Source organism: Cephus cinctus, unplaced genomic scaffold, assembly GCF_000341935.2.
Source record: "Cephus cinctus unplaced genomic scaffold, Ccin1 Ccin1_scaffold0663, whole genome shotgun sequence".
Taxonomy (NCBI): Eukaryota; Metazoa; Arthropoda; class Insecta; order Hymenoptera; family Cephidae; genus Cephus; species Cephus cinctus.
The window spans coordinates 160,559-186,630 of record NW_014333292.1 but is presented as its reverse complement, the minus strand read 5'-3'; the positions used below and the strand labels follow the sequence as shown (position 1 = coordinate 186,630).

The following is a 26,072-nucleotide window of genomic DNA, read 5'->3' as shown; positions in this document are numbered from 1 at the left end:
GGGGGGGGGGGGAGAATGGAAGAAAATGGAAAACGCTCTAAAAATACTCAATACAGTGCCAGTTACGCTAAGTATATATAATTTTAAAAAAATAATTGAGAATTCCTACGCAGCCATTATAGATATATTCAGCAGTCCCAGTACGAAAAAAAAAATATATTAAGGAAGAACTTGCAAATTTTTTTCTTGTCTTTCTTCGTATCTGATACCAAGCGTCACTAAGTATAATCGTCGTGCACGAGTCCTACGCGTTTAGCCTTTTTTCTCATTCTTTCTCTCTTTATCGGCCACAGGCGAAGCGCTCTGCTGTCCTTCGTGGAAGATTCTCGCCACTTTCTCTCACAGGGATTGTTTTTTGTTAAGATTTACGAGTAGGAATTACCAAGCGCATAAAATGAGTGCAATACACGTGCATATTCATCTTACTCTTTCTCTCACTCTTCCTATCTCTCTCTCTCTCTTTCTCGTTCATTCTCTCAAAACCGGAATCTTATATCAATCTCGGCATCCATCTCTCTATACTCTCTTTCTCTCACGATCCATCCTCTTATACGCGACAGAAAAATATTCTTGAAGTCGTTATTAATTTTTTCTTTTTCTTGCTTCCTGATCCGAATAGTCTTATGTTTAGTTACCATGCAACACTGGCGCAAAAGCTCTTGACGTTTAGAAAAGGAAACGATGACATCTAGTTCGATGCCCTTTATCATTTTTTTTCCCTTGTTCACCTAACATTGATTAGCTTTTCCGTACCGTTGCATTCTGATCTGCCTCCTTGCAGTTGCTGCATATGTAGTCGTCCTCTTCAGCTATTTCTGTCCGATCCAGACCGACGCAGTGCATATGGAACCAACCTTCACAGCCGCCGTCGCACTGAACCCAGTCGACCTCACGACCTTTTATTTGTCATTCAACATAAAAAAGAGAAAACATTTAAAAAACAATTAGATGCTGAACTTTGAATACTGTGAATAAGAGGATCAGGTAATGAATAAAAAAAAAATTGAAGAAAGTACAAAACTTACCGCTTGGTCGTAAACAATTGACAGCTGCACAATCATCTTCCTCGTCGGATGTATCCTGTTTAGTCTTCTTCCTGTTGCCGCCACGTTTCTTGGGGATTTCTTCGCCTTCCTTGCGCTTGAGCTGTAATTGATATAAAAGTCAAATTTTGACCTAGGCGATGTTCTAGATTGATGCACGTAGAACCCATGATACCCTGGTACCTTCCTTCTATACGACTTGAATATTGAATACGTACCTTCCGTGGTCCACGTTTAACTTGACCTGCCGTGGAGACGATCTTCTTGTCCTTGACAAATCCCTTACGCTTCATAAGATTCTTCTCGTCCATCTTCTGTCGACCAAGCTTCTTCAAGAGCTCGAATTCCTCGGACTTACGTTTGCGGCCCCGCTTCTTCACATCTTTCATGTCGTGCTTGAACGTCGCCTGAACTTCCTCGAAGGCTGCATACTTTCGCACACTGCTTGGACTATTTGTGTGGCTCAGGATTCGCCAGATGTGTTGTGTCTCGTCCAATGCGACTTCCAAGAGATCACCCTCCATCATGAGCTCCTCGAGACGCGTTCGAGCGCTTTCAGAGAGAACCACTGCTGCCTCGGAATCCTGTGATTGTGATTTGGGTTGGAATTTGGAAACTGGACAAAAAAACAATTGTTATAGCAATCTCACAACAATATCTGAAATTAAGATATGCTTAGTATCACAACTACCATAGGAATACGCATGCTCGTTACTGTTGAACGTGCTGCAGGTAGGTTCGTCGTCTTCAATAGTGACGACGTCATCATCGTCATCCTGGAAAAGATATTATATTGATGAATTCTTTCTCAAATAATATTATTTTTGTTATACTTACAGCTGTGCTAGGTACACTGTCATCAGAATGAACACCACTGAGGGGTGCAATTGCTTGAATCCTTTGATGTAATTCTGGATTATTAGCGGCCTTTTTAAGCTCACTATTTATGATCTTCTCCGTTTTCTCCCTAGCCGCAGCTTCCACAAGTTTCTGTGAAAGAACGGAGAGCTTCGCCAGGGCAGAGGATAGTTCATCTGTACTGAGCGCTTGTCTAGCACGATCCTGAAACATACAATTTATCAAACATCTCGTCCGCAAGGTATTCTCCATTTAATTCTTCTAGATTTAACGAACCTGCCAGTTCATGGCACGCTCCGTAAGGCACTGCAGAGCTTCGCCTTCGGGTAGACGCACTGGAATCTTCTGCAGGCTCACCAAGAGTGCCAGAATAGTCTCTAGACGTGGCCTCCTGGAGCGCAGGCAGCAGGGACAGAGAAATTTGGTTTCACGCGATGTGGGTATCTTTCCTTTGTACGTGGTCTTAGGAAGAGGCACACAATTTGCTACAATGAACATAAAAATGTCAATCATCAGTGAGGAAGAAAATGTGGAATTAATATAAATAACTACAAGGAATAAACAGTGTACTTACAGTGAAACCAGTCCTTGCACAGTTCGCACTGTAGCATAAGACCGAACCTGGGTCTACGGCAAACGCAATACCGGGAATCCTCCATGTCAGTCTTCATCAAGTTCCTCTCTCTAAGATTCCGCATAGCCTCCATCTCGCGTTGTTCAGCAAGTTTAAATGCGGCGACAACGTTGGCTGAGTCGTTACTGTCGTCGAGCTTTGTGTCACAGACGAAAACGGCGCCGACGGACTCGTCACCCTTGTTTCGTTTTGTCTTCATCGCCTGAACGCCGACGCCGATCCTTGGCGAAAGAGCCTCCATGAGCGTGTAATGAGAATTCTTCCTAAGGAACGTTCTGGCCGTTCTCTCTTTCCACGCCTTCGCCTGAGAGAGAGTAGACTCTAGCAAAGGTAGAGCGTCTAGGTGAAGAGGTATATTCCTACCCCTGCGCACCAAATCGTCCAGCGTATCGTAGTAAGGATAGTTGTCACGCGCCTGTATGTCCTCCACAGTTTTTGTCCAGGTCTTTGCCTTTGTCAATATATCCTGTAGATCGTCCAAGCTAGGCAAATAAGCGTCGATGGAGTCCGCCTCATTGACGAAATCTTCAACAGCTGCTATAGTCTGTCTGTTTTTTGTGTCCAGGTACAACTTCGCCTTCTCTTCCCACTTCTCAATACTCAACATCAACAACTGCAACTTTGATAGAGTGTTTTCAATGCTGAAATGAGGTGGGATGTTCATACCCTTCTCTATGAGTTTAACGAGATCCTCGCGACTTGCTGATTTTGGTTCTTCCTGGATGGACTTAACTTCTTCGAGCCACTGAATCTGTGTTAATCTCTGAGAAAATTACATTTACAGTGTCAATGGTGACACAATAGCAAGCAAATTGTTTATCAAATAAATTTTTGTTTCTTACCTGTTTAAGACGAACCAATTGTGGTAGTTCAATGCAAATGGAATCACCAAAGTCTATGCACTTTTCTAACTTTTCCAGGTCACAGTCATCTTCCTTGGCCTCGAGCTCCTCTGCGTCCTTCTGGAACTGGAGCACTTGATCCAAGATGTATTTAACACCATCAGATTCCTTGAGTTCACAACAGAGATTTGTAATCTCCTTGTAAAACAGGGTCAGCTCTTCGACGGTCAGTTTGTACTTTGTATCCACGGATTGTCTTGTTCTTGTGCGTTGTTTGTTATTTAACAATTGTTGAGCAACACTAGCACACTTTTCAGCATCCTGAACAGCTGTTGTCAGAGCGGTCAGAAGTTCACTGTCAGGAAACTTCTTTGTCTCGGCCTCATTAAGAAGATCTTTGAGTTCATTTAGTTCTATCTTGTCACCCTTGGGATCCATAGCCTCCTTGACTTTGCTCACCCAGGAGTCAAAGGACTCCGCCTTGAGTTTGAGTTTCTGCAGCATGATTGGAAGCTCATCCAATGTGTAACGATAACGTAATGTGTGCTTTTCTGGTAGACAGTCACAAAGTTCTGTGAAGTGCCGCAGACAGACCAGTTGAGAACTGTGACACGAGCAGGTCACTGCACTCAGAAAGCAGGTTGTCTTGCAGGCTTCGCACTGTCTCTCATCGTCTGGCAGAAGCTCAAAGGCTTCTCGTTCAGCCTCTGTTACACCCTGAAGATTTTTAGGTTATGTGTAAGAATTTACTTGACATTTCAATAGACTTTGTTAATCTAGTATTGGTGTACTATTTACTCAATGTTTATGTATATAGGTTATGTCACAAATAACAGAGAGATTATTAATATAATCTAAAATTCTAATTAATTAATCTCATTCTTGCTGCGTACAGTACACTTCACAATCTCAAGAACTTAAGTATCTGTTGCCTAGAAATATTCAAACAACTAATGGGGTATTTAAGTATGTACATTTCATATAATGAAAAAATACACAACTTTTAATATAAATTTACCAGTCCCTAGTAGAGCTGCAAAAATTACAGCATATTTCACTCTGTTTCAGAAACATATGTACACCATCATCACAATACTCAGATATTAATTACACTCCAGAACGAAAATTACGCAAATAAGGCTATAACTATGAATCCACTATGAAACCAAAAACCAATTCCGAAAAATCCAAACATGAGTAATTCAATAGTCCAAAAAGTGACTTATAATAAAATGCACAGAAATACCAAAAATTAAAATATTGACTTCAAACTCTTGTAAAAATTCATTCTATCCCAAACCCGACTTTCCCCAGAATTTGACAATTCACTACCCAGAAAAATCTTTCAAATGCCAGAAGAAAAAAGATCGAACTCAAGACGCGAAGATAATCTGGCAACAGATACAAACTACAGAATTCTCCTACTCAGGCAAATATAGTAGATTCACATCTCCCACTGAAATTTGCGAGCAACGCGTCTCTAAAGTAAACCTCACGAGAGTGGAAGAAAGTAAAATTCTCAAATAAATCATTCCGCGTAGTAGAAGTAACTACGTTCAGGCATCGTGGCAAGTGTAATATGGCTTGAAAAACATAACCTTTACTCACCGAATAGAGTTACATAACAGAGGCCAAAGAGGCATGCTTGACAGACAGTCGAAGGTAGTCAAGGCCGAGTACGAGTGGGTGGCTTTTTTTCGCAAAAAGCACCCTGACCGGAGACGGTAAGTAGGTAAGGATTTAACAAGAACAAAACACGAACGCGGGGACATTAATTGAGAATGTAACGTGGACGGCAGGGCCGTGTTCAGCCGTGTTGTCCAATGGACTGGCAATGCACGAACACACGTGGCGCGTTCTGTATTAGTGCTCTTGTCCATGAAAGCTCCTGGCATGTGGCATACTACTTAGCTCGAAGATATCTGACTCTCTGGCGGCGCGCTATACTGCCTTCGTGCTAACTCATGTCTTCCCGACTTTCAACAAACTGGCGAACCAATGAGTCACTTTATTCCTTCTCCCGACGTCTTACCGCGTGTGGGAGCGCTGATTCTTATTGTTTGCCTCCTTTCCCTAATTTGTCTATCTTTTTAAACTTTGTAGGGAGATTTGATCTAAAACTCTTATTTGGGCAATCTCTTCATGTTCAACAAGTAAATAATGGTGCTCTAACGGTATTTAATAGGGGTTGACCATCCTCAGGATAAAATTGGCTTTAGTTATCCAAGTACAGGGAAAAATATACTGTTAAATCTACATAGCACAGCAAAAATTATTTTTGGTATCTACTACTCGGCTCATGCGTCCTGCTTGCTCTCTGGTAAATGATATATATGTATAATGATATAGAGGGATTTTGTTTGGTGGTGGTGTTAGTGTAACAAAAATTATTTTGTCTGCTAGAAATTCAGCAGCGGATGCATTTTATTGATGGAAGTAGAAAACTTTGAGACTCACCCATTCCAGAAGATTTTTTCGCAGTTTTTTCTCATCTTCTACCATTTGCAGCATGTCGTGATATGTTGCCGTGGCTATACCGATGTCCAGAGAGTCGGGATCCAAGGACATTTTGCACACCAGTTCATCGTGGGAGAATACACAAAAACGTCTGAGATTCGAGTAGTGGCTTATGCAATCTCTGCCAACTTTTAACTGTAAACGATACCAGAAATATCGACGTAAGCGACTATAGTTTGTATAAAATAAAATACAGTTGATGAAACAAGAGTATACTAGAATAATCAATAAATTTAAAACAAATTAACCTACCCAATCAGCAGGTGCGAAGTTGACTGCTTCAGCAAAATTGTACCCTTGATTAAACCCGGCATGATAAGCCCTAGGAAACGTAATGACAAATTCCCCTGCATGTTGATCAGTCCTGAAGACTGGAACCCCTACAATTTTTTTTTCAAAGTAATACAATCAATACATCCCAGCAAATGTATTTCAATCATTATGGTTTTATATATTCTTGAATATTTAACATGTTTACCTTCTCTCATGAGAATGTTGGGATTCATGATAGTGACCAACTGATGAAGAAGATCTGGTTGACTATGAAAGAGTTCCGGTGCGGCAGATTTCATGGAGTGCTCAAAACGCTCCGCCTGAGATCCAGGAACTCCATACCAGGTTTTCGGCTCGCCCCAGTGCAGATAATTAATAGAGTAACTCCAGTGATCTTCGTTGTGCCAACAGAAAGTGGCGAAGCACATCCCCACGTACATCCATGGAACCTTCATCCCACTTATATCTGCGTTTATGTGTCCCAGGACGCTACCGTGTAGCACTGGTAGATTATTCAAATTCCAAGAGGACTCGGCGTATTCTTGGTCGCAAGTGAACAGATTGACGCTAGTTTTCGTAGGGAATCCTGAGCCGTGATCCATTGTATGTAAATCTGCGCCATATTCCACCGTTACATCCTCATCTATGGAGGAGACAATACGCCAAAATTCCTTTTCCACCAGAGGTGTTGGGACCATCTGAAAACCAGTCAAATATTTTTATTAGCATCAGCTTCTGCTATTTGTATAATAGATGACCACTACAGTAAGCTTTGGTCTACTTACATGGACTGGCATATTAAAGTAGTCACTCTTAAACTGATCAGCCATTTCTCCAAACTGTTGCAGAGTGTATTCCCTCTGTGCTTGCTCAAATCCAAAAGCCTCCATAGGTTTGGAAACTTCCTCAGCAACACATTTTGGACACCTCCAGTCGCCTTTCGGTATTTCCGTTAATGGCGGCATCAGGCAGAAGGTGTGGTAACTGTCGTCACAACCGTCGCACAGCAACATGCTCTCCTCGGTGTCGCCCCTTCCGCAATTGTGACAGATATACTTAGCCAACTGAAAACCAAGTGAAAGGGTAACCAATAAGAAATTATGGAACCATGGAAGTGGAAGAATGAGAAAAACCCTCAAGGGATCTTCCTTACTGGATCGAAGTCGTAATTCAGCTTAACGCCCCTCGTCTTATTCGATTTCTTTGGCTCTTTGGTATTGAAGCCAGCCATCTTCGGCCCGGCACCATAAAACTGTAGTTTCTTGAGCTCCTTACTATTATCGTTGTCATCTTGACTCCTATCTTTGTTCCTATCCCTCTCCCTAATGTCTTTGTAATCACCATCGGACTCGCACTCATCTTTACAGTCCTCCAGTTTTATTGGTGATACTGTGGACTCCTGTTTCTCCTCCTGACCTGTAAAGCGCTTCGACCTCCTGGAGAACTTCTCGTTTGGTGGTTTTATTTGTTGTCTTGATATTATACCATGAGGCTTGTAATCCCTGTCCTTCTTCTCATTAGCCTCCGAATCGGGTTCAAATTTCTACACAGAGAAACAGAAATGGATGAAGATGACGTCGAAATGAAGATAGTACGTAGAATAATCTTATCAGCAACATAAAGAAATAATATCATATTGATATAAATCAGCATATCTATTATGGATAAGACAAATAGTAATCAGTTCAAGTTAGCCTGAGCTGTCTATTATCTAGTTTTTTTAAGGCTGATAAGTGAAGTTAATTAATTTAGAAGTGTTTGAAAACTATTATTTGTATTTGTTTGTATACAGTAAAAAGGTGTACTTACAATATCGGTTAATATTTTTCCTTGCTTGAAGACGTCAAATGGATATAGAATTCTTTCGTAATGATTTTTCAAAATACTCCCTACGCTCCTGCCTGATGGGTAACCAAGTTTATTCGCTATCTTGGCCCATCTTCTTTCTTTAGTCACTATTTCAATACCTCCTAGAACAAAAAGTATTTAACAAATAAAAACAAATCAGTTTCAATAAATTCTGGAGATTATTAGTTTGTCTTTTGAACTACAAACCTTCACTTGTAACGATTCTGTGTAAGGAATAAAGATCCAGTGCCTTGCGTTCAACCAATGGAATTTTCAAGGAGGATCCTTGGAGCTCCCAGAACTTAGCAATTTGATCTAGAAAATTTAACTTAATCCTAGTCTTGGCTTCTAATTCGTTTAACCTCTGAATTCGAGGAACGAATTTAAATTTGTCCACATCTACTGCAAAGGGTGGTTGCCAATTCTGAAACAAAAAATGTGTTCATGGTTAAATAAAGTTTTCGATGCTTTCAAAGAGATCTCTTTGTATTTAAATCTCTAGTAGATAGAGGGTGGAAAAAACTTTACAATTCAGTCTCACATTAAAAAAAAACGCAAAAATGAGTACCAAGGAGCTAAGGAGAAACTATTAAAGAAATTGGACAATTAAATGATCAATCTTCTAGAGCCTAATGTACCTTTACGTACTTAAATAGTGTTTTAATGTAACATCTGTGCTTAGATTGTGTCAAAGCAACATAGCAGGGCTACTACAGTGTATTGTATAATTGCCATCGTGTTAGGTAAATTAGGTCAGTGGAATAATCGTCAAGATAATGAACAGGAATGCTTAGATTTGCAATAATGGCATGGAGTGCTAACACATTATACACAGAAGGGTGACTGATGATACTTGCTAAATTAGCAAAATTCCATAGGACTTAACAAACTAGCACTATTGAAAAACAGAAGTAACAGTAGGAAGAAGGCTGTTAAATATTATCGAGCTATCATTTTCATGTGAGGCATTTATTTATACCTGGAGAGTTATCCATCCTACCCTAAAACTTGTGTAATCAATAATAGCGTCATTGACAAGTGATTTGCAGCTATATACAATACTACGGCCCTAATATAGAAAACCTTCAGAAAAATTAGAAAAGATGATTCCAGACTCAATCAAAAATATTTTCCACAGCACATAACAATGCAAAAATGAAAAGGTAAAATGTACTATTTAAATTTTCACTAGGTTCACCCTATTCGCTGCGACAGACGTCGCCGTCTGGGAGTTGAAAAAGATATAGACTAGCGTTTACATAAAAATGCATGCAGCAGTACTATTCGATCGTGTCTTTTTCTATGGGCGCAGGAGAACTTCACGATGGCCAAGGGAGAAAATTGAATGGTAAAATTATCGATCGCAATGCCGTGGGAAACGTATGCAATTGACCATCCATCCTACCACTGAAACGATGAAAAATTCTTTCAAAATAAAAGATAGACAGTTATTCGTGCAATGGCGCCCTGTACGTTATAAAACTGTTAGCTCCTTTACTGTGCATATACTATATATTTTCCTCGGAGAGAAATGACATCAAACAAGCACTTTTATCGACTGTCAACTAACAATTTCCGGAGGGTCCAGAAAAGAAGAGCAAAAATCTCAAAGACAACAAATCCTGAATAATTAAATCTTTTGAACTACGAAAAAAAAAAGATTAATATAGGACGCTTCATTTTTCGTCAAAATAGCAGCAGCGGCATTAATTCCTACAGGAAGAGACTATGGGTCGTTGTTTTCTCGCGAAAACAAAATGGACAGACGCGTACGTTGCGCTTATAAATGGAGTCAACCGAAGTCCTTTCTACGAGAGTTCGCTCAAATAGAAATGCATGAAACATAATAATTTTTATATATTACCGAAGAAATACCCACCACAAATCTACACAATTCTTAGTCATTTTCAATTCCGAAGATCTCGAAGACTGTGTATTCTTAGGAAAAAGAGGAGAAAGAAAAAAGAAAATTAGATAAGAGAAATTACGCAAGAGATATTAGCAGTGAACTGTCACTTGATACTTGCAATGGCAGGTGAGGTTCTAGTGACTCGAATTACGAAGAGACTCCAGTCCTTGGATTTTAATTGATCAAAATAAGATGGCCGCTTGAACGAGAATTCTAGTCTAATTGTAAGTAGAATTGCAAAAATATCCCCTCGAGTTAGCATTACGTGCAAAATGACATCTTTATTTGTTTTATTGACTTTAATTGGATGAAGATATCATGTAATGCTATCTTACTCTCTTACAACTTTTAATAGAGAATTAAAAGCACAGTGCACATGGGCGGATTTCACAGGAAGAATTAAATACTGACTGAATAAAAATAAAGGCACTGATTTTATAAAGTTGTATAGGTCCACTGTACTCGAAACACTAGCATTATTATTAAAGCATTGTTTCCTGCTGGTGTAATATTATTACGGCCATTTTAATTTCATTGCCAGTAAGAGACACAATTTTCCAGAATTTCATACGACATCGTGTAAAAGAGTTTGTGATATACAAAAGCATTTCATCACTAAATAGGTCATTAATAATGAACTTAAGATTCCCATGGTGTTTCGGTAAGTAGAATGGGTTTGTAAAAGTAAAAAAAAAAAGTGAAAAAAAAAAGTAAAAACCTTTTTCTAAAAAGAGAAAAAGCCTTTCACACGTTTTATCGCTGACTAAGAAGTGGCCATTGTTACGTGTCGATGACGAGAACTGATCAATGTCTGTCACTTTATTATAGTATATATGTACATTTGTTCTTTTTCACTTTCTGATTATCCACCTCGTTTTCCTGTCTAGTTTAGAAAACAAAATAACTGACCCATAAATATCGGGATGACGCCACTAGGTAATCGAATATAATGCTGTAATGGCGATGGAAACAAAAAAAAAGCGACAAGGCGGATCCCATGAGTTTTCATTAGATGATGCAAACGCGTACAACTAAGGAACTATTTTCGTTTACTCGCTACGTCTACAGAAAGGGAAAAATATATAAGCATATCTCTCCTTTTCTCTTCCACTTACAGTATATCTGGCATTTAGAATATTACATGCTTTCCCCTTCAAATGGGAACATCTAACACGTCCATTGAAGGAAGACGGAAAAGTCCGCAACACGCCATTTCCACAGAGTCGAGAATCAAAAACCCGTTAGCCGGTGGGCGAACAGAACAGAAAATACAAGAAATGCCAAAGCACATTTTGCGAAGATTCAACGATCACTTGCCAATTCGTGAATCGACGACGAGCCAAAGAAAATTCGCTATTCGAATCCCCTAGACGCCAGAAGTAATGCAAAATGGTATACTAACAGTGTCGCGAAGAGAGAGCAATAGTTAGCAAAAAAACTCTAACGAATATGCCTTCCGGATCGTTAAAGTATCCCTTCCCATTCGGTTAGAAAATCTCGGAAATCATTGTAATTTCTGTGAAGAAAAGAAAGGACAGAATAATATCCACTTTCAAAATTTATGTTGGCCCTGGACAAAAATCTGCTCTACAGAAAAAAAAACAATAAAAAGAAACACGGGAGAACTTTTCAGAAGAAAAATATTAAGACTTTTTCAGGAAGCGTCACAGGTCGTGAGTTCATGCCAGGATAGTGCAGTGCACTAATGGCGTTCACTAGGTTTTCCAATCCTCCCTATTGGAGAGAATAAATATATTCAATAGACATAGAATGCCGTAAAGACATAATCAGAGCACGCTGTGATCAATCGAACGGGAAAGGCGGAGGGAAGGAAGGAAGATTCCTATAAATGTCGTACAGAGAGTGTTAACACATATGCATAAAAAAGTGTATAGGGCCAACAGTAGCAGCAGCAGCAGCAGGGAATAGGAACTCACGGGTGGCGGCTTGATCTTGCAGATACCGGATTTCTCAGCATGCTGTCGTATCTTGGCTATATATCCAAGTGGATCCAGGAACTCCTCAGCGGAGGGTTCGAATACTGGAGCCTCCGGTGGAATGACAAACTCGAAATCCGATTCACTCCTGTCGCCCATGTCTTTGGCTCGCTGATGGCTCCCTAGACGAGGCTCGGTACCGATATTTACGTCGAGCTTCGAGACCATGGCTCCCCGGCTGCTTTGCCCAGGAGGAAGTTGTATGTCCGCTGCAGGAGGTTAACGAGCGTTGTCTGATGCACTGAATACACTACTCTGGTACGTGAGATTGGTGCAACTCATCGAGGAGCGTTCCTGGCGCAGCCATGACTACGAACACCGTGTGTGTATTTATTCGTCGCTGACAATGAAACACAGATGCTTTTTAATGCGGCCACCACGCTACCTCATCCGTCACGTAGCCTCGCGCACGGGCAACTGTCCTGCTTAATGCCTTACCCCTACTCTTTCTCCCTCTATTGGATTTTTTGGGCCCTGTTTGATCGACCTGACACCTCGTCGAGATTCCCCAAAGCATTTGCCTTTTACAAAACTGCGGCGGTACTTATCGGCCGAAATTTGAAGAAGTCCTTTCGTTCTTTCTTTCTTTACATATTCTTACCTCTATTGATGATTAACAGATATGGTTGAATTTTAAGATTTGCATATTTGTCTTCTCGAGAGAATTTGCATAAACAAGATTTTCTTACAGGGATTGGAATTTGCGTGAATTTATTATTAATCTCTGGGGAATATAGACATTACCGACTAAGATTTTCGTACTAGTATATAATGCTTGAATTGCATTATTTGGTATGGAAATTATATTTTATTTTATGTTTTTCGTGGATTTGGCGTATAAGTTCTAATTATTGCGAATTCTTTTTTTAAGAACTTGTATATATGCATTAAGGTTTCAGTTTCTAGTAATTATTTCTTTATAGAAATGTTCACTGGTAGCACTGTAATCTTACGACATATTGGTAACTCTGCTGAATGTGTGCAGTTTGCCTTCTGCTTTTACGTCGTTGCTGAAAGAAGTAAGTATTTCTTGTTTAATTACGTAATTATTAACCCTATAACATGTACTTTTTTAGTTTAAATATGTTTAAATTTAGATATAACCTTGAACATTCTTACATTGTCATTATCTAATTCATAAAACTTTCAAAGAATATATTCGCAAAAAAATAATAGCTCATTAAACTTGTCTCTAATTCAATGACATCGTTATCAGATTCATTACTTGACATTATCGATTATTAATAAAAGCACTTTTATTTTTACAGAGAGCAATAATCATGGGTAAACACTTTGGAGAGCTCGCCAAGATCAGTGGCATTGTCACGTTTCGTCTCAGTCCACATGAACAAAAAGCTTTTGCTGGAATGATTAGCCATGGTATCCCTAACATGTTCAGAAGGTTTAGTGAGAATGTATTTCGTGTAACTCCACGTGGGTATTTTTGAATTAAAACATATTTCTGAAAACTGTCACACCAAAACTAATATTCTTTTCTTACAGCCTTTATTGTTAGTTACTTGTGGTATGACTGGGCAAAAAAGGATCATGAGAAACAGACTCGAAAGAATCCCAAAAATTATGAAAATGATGTATAAATCATCCCTTGTAATAAAACATTAGTACGATTTTGTTGTAAGTTTACAATATGTCTCAACAGTATGGAGGAAAATGACAGTAATGTAAAATAATCTACTGTATGAGTATACTTTTTCTGTCATGTAAATCTCTATCTCAGTAATAAATTTATCCCTACAAAACTAAAACTTATTTTGTATCAATATGAAAATCCTAAATCACTTGTATATGACATTTGATTGCTGCTGCTAATGGTAATGAAATGTTTAACTACAATTATACAAACAAAAAATATGGTTGTAATAGATGCTGCATACTCAAATGAAGCAGAGTAATACTTATTCAATTTTTTCTTTTTAAACTCCACATTCATTGCTCTTTTTCTCTGACTATGAACATAGTAAGTCCTTAAAATTTCATAAGTTCTGTTACGCAAATCTATCAATGCCTATGAGTTTCTCTCAGTGGTTCTCAGATAGTGAAATCAAAAACTTAGGTAGGCGTAATTTCTGCACGTTCACGCGTTATGTTAAATATCCCGCCAACATAAAATCCAACGAGTTATGGTTAACAGGTGTTTCTTACCTAAGGAATCAGAAGAAAATTCATCAATCTCTTTGGTATGTAACAACTTCAACGATTGGTCGAAGATACTAGACTTCGTGTATCTCCGTAAGTTCGCATCAAAGAAAACGTATACTTCAAATTCTACAGTTTAAAAATCGAGAAATAAAACTAAAATATTCCACCCAGTCGTAAGTGACAAAAAACCATAATAAAAAAATTAAAATTACTTTTCATTTAATTTAACACAATTTTGAATAATGATCATAAACAAAGTATATACAATTAAATTTCCTGTACTGCAAAATATTATTATCAGTGACGTCAACGTTCCAGGAATCAAAATCAAACCTATGAATATACAAATGATCCCAGGACAATATTTCCTATTATAATATACCCGTTAATAAATTTTGGAACACCGATATTGAAATTTGTTTTAAGGCCTCAAATAATTACACCAATATATACGTCCCTGGGACCGAGCGACAGTCCCCGATTCCGTTGGGCCCAAACCGTGAACTCGAGACGTCCAATGAGAAAGTCCGTATTAAAAATCCAGGTACAGCGGACAGGTAAGCTGATGGGAAAGGGCCTGAAGTGCAGTAGTCAGGTATTTCCAGTCGATGATGAGCAGGTTCCTAGGTCCACCGAAAACCGGGTCGCCTTGTCTCTCCTTGTAAATAGGTAAGTCCCGACGGTGGTGACATTAGTGAAGTTACCTGAGGGATAAACGGGATCCCTACTGTGAGTGTATATACAGTGTACGTGTAGGATCCATGTTGATCTTCAATAACGTATCGCGAGGATCCTGCTAAGATTTATAAGAGCCCACGCCCGGGATAGATCAGCGAATATTTCTCTTTAACGTAAGAAGCGTTCTGGGATCTTCCTGTCAAAAAGGTATTTATGCCAGTGATTTCTAGTGGGATCACTGTGACGTCTCATTCAAAATGACAAAAACATTTTTAGATAAGTCCTCCCATCCCGAAGATACTGAACCTCGTCTCTCTGGAACCTGTCAGTCGCAATCAGAAACGTATGGCTGAAATGAATCGTCCTTATTAAAGGATTTCACTCGCTGTAGGACAATACAAAACAATTCTATAAGTCTCTTATCAATTACTTATTTGTACTGAATTTTCTTGCTCTATTAGAAAAATTTGTTATCGTCCCTCGCATTTGTTTTGTCACGCAGAATAACGTGTTTTCACGCTTTTATCATCGTACGCTGATGATATTTTCTATAACGCCGTAGAATGTAGCGCTTGGTCAATATTATTTTCATGCTCCATTATTCTTCTTCTCTTTTTTTAGCTTCTATTCAATTTCTATAAGTGATCATTTTTTTCTGTTCAATCAATTTGGAATTTCATTTAACTCAAGAAACAAGCCAAGCGTGATTTACCGTTCAAGTGCATCAGAGTTAGGAAGAATGTGAATGTTTACCAAGACCCTGGAATCAGAGAGACGGATGTGCTCTTTAAATTTCACAATTACGAAGCTCATACATTATTTTCATCCAAAGAGACAATCAATTACATAGTTTCATAAAAAAACTATGAAATAAATCTCAGTTGCGTTCACTACCGTTTCAAAATCTGATTTTATCATTCGATTAACCTAACAGTCATGAGTGAAAATTATATTTCCTTTAAATCTTTTGATATTTCAAAAGAAATACTACATATTTATCATCCATAAAATTTAATCAACAGTGCACTCAAAAGATCGCAACTTATTGGAGAAATTGTCGTTGTAAGAAAGACACTAAAGAAAAAATTTCTTTTTAACTTTTTTCGTTTATTTTAATAATGACTAACTCGCGCGCCATCCAACATTATTAATCAGTGGATATGATGTGTAATCTCTAATCTCATCTGAATTGACGACGTATTTATATAGATACCTGGTTTCTTCCTCCCAAAGGCTGTCTTCATATTTCTCTCTCTCGCTCTCTATTTCTCTCTGTATATACCATTGCAAACATTCGTGACATAGATCGTCATGATAAATGCCCAATCGCAAAGTTTAATCGGTACAATGGAAATTTATCAGCCACTGGAATTCTTCCTCGGTGGACACTAACTTAACCATTGATGCGTATATTATTAAACTTTCATGAAATTCACCTCACATTATTCGGAGGACAGTGAAATATCGATCCACCAAATATAATGATATAAACGTAAATATATATAACGGCTTGCCAATGTTTCTGAGTGTTTTCTTTTTTGATGTTCGATTGGCTAAGTGCTGAAGGATCGTCATGAGCCTCGTCAGTGGACATTCCGATGTGAATTCTTCTCAGGGCGTGTCCCACGTCATCTTCGTCCCCTCTGACAAAAACGATATACACCAAGTGGAGAAAATTTATTTGTAGAAAGTCGAATGCGCCAACAGGGCCAAAAGAATTCATTAATTATCCTATCATATGAATTCGATTGATTAAGTATATACTATATAGTATCCATCGGACAAATTCCAAAGATCTCTCAAGGACATCAGTCATTCTTCGATTGGTCTAAATAGCACAGTACACACTATGATGTTTCAGAAAAATTATCTCAACTATGCACCAAAGCATGTACCGCTGTTAAGGAATCAATAGAAAATAATTGTCAAGATCATTTGGGTCGGTATTAATCTGACTGGATAACTAAATTATCTATCTAGTATGAACGACCAATAAATCAAGCAGCTAATATCTACTTGATGTCCAAGTACGTTCGAGGTAACAGATCTGTTACTCCACGTCTCGTAAGATATATTACCATTTTTATATTCCCATTTTTTTCTTCATATACTCTGTCCTTTACCAGCGGGCGTGTCTGCATCCATAAATAATTAATCCGCCAGCACACGGATACACGGCAATGCAAACGTGCGTAGCCGGCACGTGGGATATAAAAGAATAGAATCTCTTCTTTGACGTAGATAAAATTAAAAAAAGATAAAGGGAATTCTTCATCATTTCAAAATCATCAAGGATCTTGGCAAGTTCGTAATCACTGAGAATTCAACACGTAGACGAATCAATGGGAATAAAATAATTTTTTCATGCTCTCGACGATTCAAAGGACCCGGGGCGACCGTTAATCGCCGCATGGAAGCGAGACGTTATAAAAAAAAATGAAAGATAGGAAGAAAGTGGCAATATTAAATTACAGGAAGTCATTCAACAGGGGCTTCGATATATTGCTGGATGTATACACGACTCCTACTGTACAGCCTCAGGATTTTACAGTTACCTACGTATTTACGGTTTATTCGCACCGGGTCTCAACCACCTGGAATTTTCCCCCTTAGGCGCCATTTTGTTACCTTCTCACATAAATTCTCTCGTTATTACAACCTGAAAATTCAACCACACTGACTCTACTTTATCGACATTTTTTCACAAGGGTCTCCCATCCTTAGAAAATCAATGGTAATTCCTTTATGGTGTCCCTTAACAGGTAAAGTAGAGTTATACCTGCATCTTTATTCCCATGCGAATTCTAGCACGTTCAGGTTGGAATTCAAAGAATTCCAGGTAGAAATATATGTTACAGAGCGCGTTAACTCGGCTGCACAAGCAACCTACACAGCCTACTCTCATTACGTGCCTTCCCTTTTCACCGGCTCTCTATCTACGCCTATATACATATTTTCACTATACCAGCAACTATAGTACTAGCTGATCCTCTAACTGTATACACTCTAGACTATAGTATTCATTATAGAGCCGCATAGTTTCTGACTATTTTCTATACAGTAGACTCTGGTATTTACCAGGCGGCTTTAATACTCAAGAACGCGTAATGATTCTGGACAACATGAACAGCGCAAGGTGCCGTTTTCATTTTTCTGTCTTTCGTTCTTCGACTCGGAATTTTTTTTAACAAAAAAACTTAAAATTCCACGACAAAGTTATCCATTCACGTATACTTGTGGGTTTTTTTTTTTTTTTTTTTATAAAAATTATCAGACTGCCTTAATATCCCCGAAAGCCTCTATTGGACTACGCATAAGTTATCGCGACTTTTTTTCTCCGTATTTGCCAAATGATTCACAGTACATCATTGTTTCGTTGGCTTGTTTCCCACGTGAGGATATAATGCTATACGTCAGGGCCGCATCCCACCACGGTCGTCTAAGAATTTTATTATCGTGATATCGATAAGATATATTCTCTGCGTGATGGATGAAAATTATTGACAATGAGATTTCGAGTATTATGTTTTAATTGGTGCTTTGCTATTTTTGATGGATATGCGTCATTTTATTTTTTTTGAAGAACAATTTAACATTTTTCTTCGTATACCTCAGGGCGCTCGGACATTAGTCTTATGTCATGAAAAATCATACAACAATTATTTTCAATCTTATCCTGTTAGGGACGTGTGGTAATGCTGAGAAAATATTTCTTATCACCTATATCTATATGGAATTACATGTATGTCTCTGATTAATCAATAAGGATTCAGTTTGACATCGTGGTTTAAAGTTTTGGCTGTTTGACCATTTAACGAGTTGGGAATAAATTCGGTTGTAACGAGGTAATAACGAGTACACGAATACAATTTTCTCTTTACCGTTAGGGGCCACGATGCATATAAGAAATCCGCAGTAATACCGTTCGGCCATTCTTCCTTGTACTCTTATTAATTGCAATTATGCTGAGCATTTAATAACACTTAAAAAAATTCTTTAATCTATTTTTATCAAGCACTAATGTCCAACGACAGTACAGAAGTAAGATGTACCAAGTATTGTTACATTACAAATATTATTTATCAGACGCTGATATCGCTTGTAGAATTCCAGAGTATTGGGGAAAAAAGAAAATTTATAGATAACACACAATTGTTAGATTTTTCATAATAACAATATTATCTGGTGTCCAAGCCTACACGGTGTCAAAGCGTGTCAGTCTAATTTTGTGAATGTCGAATTAGGCTGTCAAGAAATTTCATGCGCTCCTGTAGTGCGCCATCACGATTGGCTTTCATGAGGACCATTTATGGGAATGCCAAGTACGTTGGCGGAAGTGATTTTTTTTTATGGTCGCGCGATGCATCGTCAATTAATTATGTTGTTCTGTGGTTTGCTAGAGACATAGTTTTAGGATGCACATTTATTTTGATCTGTCTCTTTTTTTGTTTTTGTAGTTCTCAAACAAAGTGCATGATGCCATACTACAACAGTGGTCATGGATCTTCTTACAATAAAGGTCAGTGGGCTTTAATTAATTGTGTGCCATAAAATTAATTGAGACTAATTGGATCTTTTAATGAGTAATCTTTTTCATACGTTTTAGATGGCGGATCCAGCGGACCACCAAGCACTTCCGGTGGTGGGCCACCGGGATCCGAGCCTACTTATATGATGGAACACTTGGCTACTTTTACTGTGACAAAAGAAACTGGTATAGTTTATCCAGCTGATGGGATGCGACGTTTGCTACAGCTGGAGAAAAGCAATGGCATCTGGAGTCAGAAGATGCAATTGAGATTGGAAAGAAATTGGGTTCTTATTATGGACAACGAAACAGGAGTAAGTGTCGATGTCAGGCTGGATCGAGTTGGCTGGATTAATTTTATATGGAAGATGTTTAATTGACGTTGTATTGTTTGCTTTAGGCGGTCATGGAAAGATTCCCAGCTTCTTTGATCCAGGAGCCCACAGCCTTCACTTCAAGGGATCCCATGGAAATGTACAATAATATTCTTGTCTTCACTGTGGCCGATGATAGCTCATCCGGTCAGAGAGCTGAGATGCACATATTTCAGTGTCAGAGTGTCTCAGCGCAGGACCTTGTGGAGGACCTCAAGATGCTGCAGATAGGTAAACTAGTTCCTGGAGGAGGATCACCGCGTGGTCCGAGAGGACAGATACCACCGCCTCCAGCGCTACCACCGCCAGAGCCACCTTTGAATGGTGTCAACGTCCGGGAACAAGTGTCTGCCTTTAATGCAGCAAATAGTAAGAATCCTAGTGGCAACAAAATATTCGTACAAGTCAAAAGCGCACCTCGATCATCCCCAGGGAGACGGTACCCTGGTGTTAAAATAACGATCTTTTGTATTCTGCGTTATTGTCTTAGAATAGTGTTTAGCATGATTTTCTTATAGCCGACGGTCGTGCAGACTTGTCCAGGGACGAGAACAACGACGAGGTCAGCTCTACGTCCTCGGAAAAGTACGAGAGAGACGTGACCATCCTGAATCACTGCTTCGACGACATAGAGAAGTTCATAGCACGTCTGCAGCACGCAGCAGCGGCGTCCCGGGAACTGGAGCGACGTCGAAGGAATCGCAAGTCCAAGAAGCGTAATCTCGGTGACGGGATGCTGACGATGCGAGCCAAACCGCCACCGGAAATGGAGTTCATTGATATATTTCAAAAATTCAAACTCTCCTTTAATCTCTTGGCCAAGCTCAAAGCTCACATTCACGATCCCAACGCGCCGGAACTGGTCCACTTCCTGTTCACACCTCTGGCCCTTATCGTAGATGCTTCCCATGATACCAATTATGACCCCAATCTCCCAAGCAAGGTCGTCTCGCCACTGTTAACCCGAGAAGCAGTTAACCTGTTAATAAACTGTGTAACCAGTAAGGAGACGGAGCTCTGGCATTCACTAGGAGATACCTGGCTGATACCTCGAGATCAATGGAAGGGTCACGTGCCACCTTATCATCCCATATTCATGGATGGCTGGTCACCAGAGTATCCAATACCGGAAGAGAGGGACCACGATCATCTGGCGTCCCTCCTGAATGCTGACAAACAGAAACGTGATGAGCATCTACCGGAGCAGCAGCCGGATCCTTACTACAATCATCGTGAGGTGGACGAGTCCCACTATAGTAGCGACTATCTGGAGTATGAGAGCCGCGAGGAGCGTGGAGGTAACGATTACTTCGACAGGAATTACGGACCCGGTTCCTCCGAGATTTATTCTCGTGAGGATAGAGAGAGGGTCGTAGAGCAGAGCCGTGCACACAGCGATATATCTGTGGATTCTATAGAGAGAGGAGGTGGTGGAGGTGGTGGTGGTGGAGGCCCCAGAGGAGGAGGTCAGGGAATGGAAAGGGCCCAGGAAGCATGGCTGGACGATCTACTTGCTAGACACGCCAAGGTCGTTCAGGTCACTTATCCCAGGACTGCCAATAACGACAAGGAACTCACTGTGGTCCGTGGCGAGTTCCTCGAGATTTTGGATGACACCAGAAAATGGTGGAAGGCCAGGAACTCCAGGGGCCAGGTCGCTCACGTTCCACACACCATCGTCACCCCACACACTGGACAGCATCCTGCCGATAATGATGTCTTTAACAATCCTCTTTACACCAGTCGATACCAGAGACAGGGTCACGGATACAATTATGAGGTGAGAATCTTAAGGAATTTTTTTTACTTTCTACCATACAACTCCACCTGCTGATAGTAGTCGCTAAACCAATGAGACTCCTGGACCTGCAATTCTATTCTGAGTATAGATAACAATGAGCTTTCCTCTTAGAATGGTCCTATTATTACACTGGAATTTCCTAGGCGTGGTCCAGCGTTTCTATGGCCCATAAAATTATAGCACATTAAAAAAATATTTTACTAACGTCATTATTCTCTTGCTGATTAGTTTGACCTGAATAAAAATATATTTTCTCTTGTAGGACTCGGAAGTCGAGGGTGCCAATACTAGTCCTGGACCGGAAGCAGCGCACAGACCTCACGCTATTCCACCTCCAGCACCTGCTGATTGGGTGCGAAAGGAGCGTCTCGGTAAAAAAGGTGAATTCCGATATTTCTAAGGGAAGATTTTCGGGATGGCATCCACCATTTTTCAAGTAACTGGAAAGTCTTGAAAGGGTCGTATTGAGAGAGAATAATTTTCACGCCATTTGGAAAGTACATGCACGCCGTTTTCAATTCTCGAAGAGCCAAGAGAATTCGAACAATAGTGCAGAAAGAGGATATTCTTTCTTTCTCTTTAACAAAAAACATTTCTGACATGCTCCAGGTCGAAAGAAAGGGATCAGAATCTTATTTTATTTTTTATCTTTTCTTGTCTTCACAGCGACAAGAATTTTGCTGTTGCTCGTTACGCAAATTAAATTTTTATTAATGTTTTATCTGTATATAAGAAGATACGCGCTAACATCGTCTAGACTGAATAATTAGTATTTACTGTTAGTGTCAGCAGTACAGGGTGTTCCAGTTTATATAATTTTTTCCCCTAAAATTCTCTCATATATTCTTCCTTCCTTACGTTTTTCTAATAGCTGAAAAATTGTAGCTTTTTTTTCTATGCAACAATGATTCTCGTTCTTATAACAAACTTACACAGACTTAGTCTTAATTCTTACCTTTTCTATAAAAAAAAAAAAACAACAAAGTGCCTTAACTGTGGAACACCCTGTAGAATCTCACCGGGTACAAAATATCGTTAAAAAGAATTTAGCGAGGATTTTATTGACCGGCCAGCGATTATTTTTCAATTCTCTTTTCCTTTCCTTTCTCCTCTGTCACTGGCTACTTCCTTTTTTCTCTTCCTGTTCTCCCTCTAAGATAAATAAGAACCGAGTTAATCGTCATTAAACGTCTCATATTTATCAACTAACCAAATCCTAGAGTATACCGATTATAGAGATAGATTTATATATATAGTTTTATATATATTTCTAACAAACCTGAAGAAAAAGAAAAAGGAAAATAGCACGAGGATACCAGTTTCATAATTGGGAATTTAAAGAGGATGCTCACCTGTGTCCGGATCTTCGTACATTTAAGATAAATTTAAATAATACTACTACACGCAGCATCACAATGGACGTCCAGTTACTGAAAAAGTAATACTCGAATTTAGATATTTACAAGTTCTTGGCACAGGAGCATCGTGAGGGGAATTGATTTTTGATTTTTACAAAATGATAAAAGTACACCATAACATCCCTCATTTCTTTCTTCATAGCAATAATTATTCATCTGTCTATTGTCTATACTCATCTGTTGTATTTTTTTATTTTTTACCGTAGACTGTACTATACTATATATGGGGGTCTCTGTTCTGTGTGGCATTCCGTATTTATATACGCGTGTAAAATTTGGTCTGTGTATTTTTTTTCTCAGCCACTCATTGTTTCCCATGGTTCTTATACGCCTTTACAACATTTTTTCAGACACCTGTGACGTCCATCGATTTTCTTTCTTGTGACAATTTACGATATGCGCCTGGACCAATGATGAAAATAAAAAAGGTCATGAGTCTTCCCCCTTCAAAGAACCACCATAGGATCTCTCAAGTTAATTTATGTATTCGCAAGAGTAATTCACATACGCATAGAAACACATGCAGTCATTATAGCAGACAGCTTCTTCGTGTACCTGTACAGATTATTATTATTATTATTGAGGTGACTCATGACCTTTTTGCTAATTGGCCCGTGGCGATTCGTGCAATCTTAATTTTACCTTTTATCAACGTGTGTTGGGGGAGTGAGGGGAGGGCATAAGGATGCGATCCGTCCAGTATTTACTGTATGTAATTAATGTAAATCTCTAATTAATAAATGCAATTACACGTATCACGTCTCTCTATCGTCTTGTCCTTGTCTATAGCGGGAAAGCAGAGTGGGGGAAGAAATGAAAAAAAAAAAGTTTAAGTGAAAAACATGTCTGTGTTATCCAAGTTCACCCACATGCATCCAATAATATTGCAACAATCATCAGATAATTAATTATGTTCTTTTGCATTGTCCCGATTTTGCTTGTGAACAAAAAACCGCAAACACACAAACACACGTACACGTACATACGCGAAGCATCCTGTCTGCCGGTTTTGAAAATTTTGTTGCCGCTTCTGGTCAGAAGGAATTCGTACATTATGAGGCGTAATCAATTTGAGCTCTACGATGATCCTCGTCAGGATAACAATCTCTACTTCTACTGTGAGTATTCGACGGCGGGATTTTATTACGCATGGGTGATGGCAGCATTTTTGAAACTGAAATTGATAATTCAAAGGAAAATAATTTTTAAGAGAGTTTGGCTTTGCTTCGCTTACTTGTGGATACGTGATGGGAATTTTTATTATGGAAATGAACAAGCTGTATTCTTCGAAATACTATTAGGCTGTTCCATCCATTTAAAAATCTAGTAAATATTTGAATCTTATGTCGAAAATACCAATAATGCAACGACATTTTTTTAGGCGATTCTAGCATCTCCAGCGAGACGAATAGCGACGACTTTCCTTATTCCATGACAGAGAGTCCACGTTCCAGCAAGACCCAAGAGTACGTGAACAGTAGTACCGGAAGCTCCAGTAGTCCAAGTACCAATTCGAATTCTAAGTCAGAACGTAAATCGAAACATGCACCTGCACCACCACCGCCACCGCCACCACCACCACCACCTCCGCTACCAATGTCGGGGACACAGAATAGTTCACCAGGAAGTAGCAAGACGGGAACCACCAAGAGCAACAAGTCTCACGGAGGCGGTGAGAATACACAAAAAATTTTCCTTGACGATTGAAGAATTTTTGTATTTTAATTTTTGTCTCATAGGTATGAACAGTCAAGATCAAATGCAAGAGGAGCTTAAATACGTTTTGACTATGTTTCGTGAGAAGAAAAGAAATTTGGATATAGTGAAAACACCAGACGTTTACATAGATCAGCATTCGAGTCCTCATGAAGTCCAAAATTGGCTTAAAGCCAAAAGTTTCACTGAGAGGTATATGAAAACTAAGAACAAGGTATCTCCTGGTATTTTTTGGCTAACTGATATTTGAAATGTTCACTGTATTTTACAGAGTCTGCAAACAGCTGAGAGGTATGACTGGTTCAGAACTATTTAGTCTGACAAAAAGACAACTGGAACATTATTGTGGTATGACAGAAGGTAGACGATTGGATGGTCAAATAACATTATCAAGAAATGTAACAGGGGTATGTATGAAAATATAGTAACACAGTATCATATAATACACAATAATATGATAATGACTTTGCAGTATAAAACCACACGGTCTTCTGAATTGAAACAAATTCTGGAAAAGGCAAGGCAAAAGGCAGAAAAGGAAAGCGATGACAATATTTTAGATCCCTAAACTGGAATCGCATAGGTAAAGACAGAAAAGAAATCATGTTCCACAAAGCTGCGCAACAAACAAACACAATTTGCAGATATACAGAATGCAAAGAAACAAATTGAGAATGAGATTATATCGAGTTCAAGAATATTACTCTAATTTACCAGTGAATTAACATAGAAGAATAAACAAGTTAGGATAATGTATATCTAATGTGAACGAAGAACTTGTATCCCAATTAATTATGTTTTCAATATTTTCTCTGTCATTCTTCTTGTATTATATTTATTTAAAGCAACCACATACATCGTAACAGATATGCCCTAGCTATATCATGGTATATCGATCAACTGTGCATTTCATCCTTTCACATTAATATTATTATATCGGCTCGAGGAGAGACATGAACACATCGATAATCGCACTGGGTTCAGTCGGTAGAAGAAAAATAAGAAATATAAATGAACAACAAAATTTCGAAATTCAATATGTTTCCACAACAGCGATTTGTTACTGCCATTCGAAAAAGTTAAAGAAAAGTACAATTATGACAGACTGCAAAATACATATTACTTATCAGGTGAAACTTGAAATGTTAAATTATTTCAAAGATACTTTCAAGTGAGCATACAAATTTGATTCGTACATTCAATTCGAGTCTTTGACATTCAGTATTCTTTCAAATTCCTACGACTATATCATATATGTGAGTCCTTTTCAGGCACCTTGTATAATAATACTTCTCTTAGACCAATCCGCAAATATATGTAGTAAGACTATACCAGTTATATGATGAATTTTCTTTTGTTTTTTGACTTATGACCTTTGTAAACTTTATTCTCTTCGCCTTAACTACGGGCGAAGCATCGTGAAAAAATCTAATTGTCGCCATGCACTATCGTAAGGCCTGATAAAAAATTCAGTAG

General features: G+C 38.9%; 3 protein-coding genes across 12 annotated transcripts in view; 2 read left to right on the top strand and 1 right to left on the bottom strand.

The window, feature by feature from the left end:
* The window catches only part of LOC107269517 (lysine-specific demethylase lid), a 16,726-nt gene extending 4,372 nt beyond the window's left edge, over nt 1-12,354 (bottom strand). For 3 of the 4 annotated variants that reach the window (XM_025086821.1, XM_015743436.2, XM_015743438.2), the window contains exons 1-16: nt 11,862-12,353; nt 8,223-8,439; nt 7,977-8,137; nt 7,321-7,710; nt 6,953-7,231; nt 6,373-6,865; nt 6,147-6,274; nt 5,835-6,029; nt 3,378-4,094; nt 2,476-3,298; nt 2,178-2,386; nt 1,881-2,105; nt 1,735-1,819; nt 1,262-1,659; nt 1,026-1,146; nt 754-896 (exon numbers count right to left, since the gene is read on the bottom strand). In XM_025086821.1, coding sequence (XP_024942589.1) covers nt 754-896; nt 1,026-1,146; nt 1,262-1,659; nt 1,735-1,819; nt 1,881-2,105; nt 2,178-2,386; nt 2,476-3,298; nt 3,378-4,094; nt 5,835-6,029; nt 6,147-6,274; nt 6,373-6,865; nt 6,953-7,231; nt 7,321-7,710; nt 7,977-8,137; nt 8,223-8,439; nt 11,862-12,089 — 4,812 coding nt within the window. In that variant the 5' untranslated portion in view covers nt 12,090-12,353. Of the gene's footprint in view, nt 1-753; nt 897-1,025; nt 1,147-1,261; nt 1,660-1,734; nt 1,820-1,880; nt 2,106-2,177; nt 2,387-2,475; nt 3,299-3,377; nt 4,095-5,834; nt 6,030-6,146; nt 6,275-6,372; nt 6,866-6,952; nt 7,232-7,320; nt 7,711-7,976; nt 8,138-8,222; nt 8,440-11,861 lie in introns of all 4 variants that reach the window. The other variant, XM_025086823.1, reaches the window with a different exon arrangement.
* Nucleotides 12,355-12,831: 477 nt separating this feature from the next.
* Nucleotides 12,832-13,687, top strand: LOC107269519 (cytochrome b-c1 complex subunit 8). The gene is made up of 3 exons (XM_015743441.2): nt 12,832-12,940; nt 13,190-13,355; nt 13,425-13,687. The coding sequence occupies exons 2-3, from the start codon at nt 13,202-13,204 to the stop codon at nt 13,517-13,519; spliced, it is 249 nt and encodes an 82-aa protein (XP_015598927.1). The 5' UTR covers nt 12,832-12,940; nt 13,190-13,201; the 3' UTR covers nt 13,520-13,687.
* Nucleotides 13,688-14,491: 804 nt separating this feature from the next.
* LOC107269520 (epidermal growth factor receptor kinase substrate 8) lies at nt 14,492-25,419 on the top strand. 7 transcript variants are annotated; one of them, XM_015743444.2, is made up of 12 exons: nt 14,596-14,750; nt 19,217-19,278; nt 19,366-19,601; nt 19,688-20,030; nt 20,180-20,959; nt 21,080-21,441; nt 21,725-21,842; nt 23,873-23,998; nt 24,262-24,552; nt 24,620-24,788; nt 24,868-25,003; nt 25,069-25,419. In XM_015743444.2, exons 1-12 carry the CDS (start codon nt 14,599-14,601, stop codon nt 25,162-25,164), a joined length of 2,871 nt encoding a protein of 956 aa, XP_015598930.2. In that variant the 5' UTR covers nt 14,596-14,598; the 3' UTR covers nt 25,165-25,419. The 7 variants fall into 7 exon arrangements, with proteins under 7 accessions (XP_015598929.2, XP_015598930.2, XP_015598928.2 ...); XM_015743446.2 differs by adding an exon at nt 15,036-15,102 and having other exon boundaries at nt 14,656-14,966; nt 20,180-21,441; XM_015743447.2 differs by adding an exon at nt 14,838-14,966 and having other exon boundaries at nt 14,661-14,750; nt 20,180-21,441.
* The last annotated feature ends 653 nt before the right edge of the window (nt 25,420-26,072 follow it).

What these genes read in the sequence shown, in the direction of transcription:
- LOC107269520 (XM_015743442.2), top strand. Translation starts at nt 14,599, where the DNA reads ATGAGAAAGTCCGTATTAAAAATCCAGGTACAGCGGACAGGTAAGCTG. An exon ending in TTGTCTCTCCTTGTAAATAG is followed by an intron (nt 14,751 to 19,216) that starts GTAAGTCCCGAC and finishes TTGTTTTTGTAG; the next exon opens with TTCTCAAACAAAGTGCATGA. An exon ending in TATCAAGAAATGTAACAGGG is followed by an intron (nt 25,004 to 25,068) that starts GTATGTATGAAA and finishes ATGACTTTGCAG; the next exon opens with TATAAAACCACACGGTCTTC.
- LOC107269519 (XM_015743441.2), top strand. Translation starts at nt 13,202, where the DNA reads ATGGGTAAACACTTTGGAGAGCTCGCCAAGATCAGTGGCATTGTCACG. An exon ending in TGTATTTCGTGTAACTCCAC is followed by an intron (nt 13,356 to 13,424) that starts GTGGGTATTTTT and finishes CTTTTCTTACAG; the next exon opens with CCTTTATTGTTAGTTACTTG.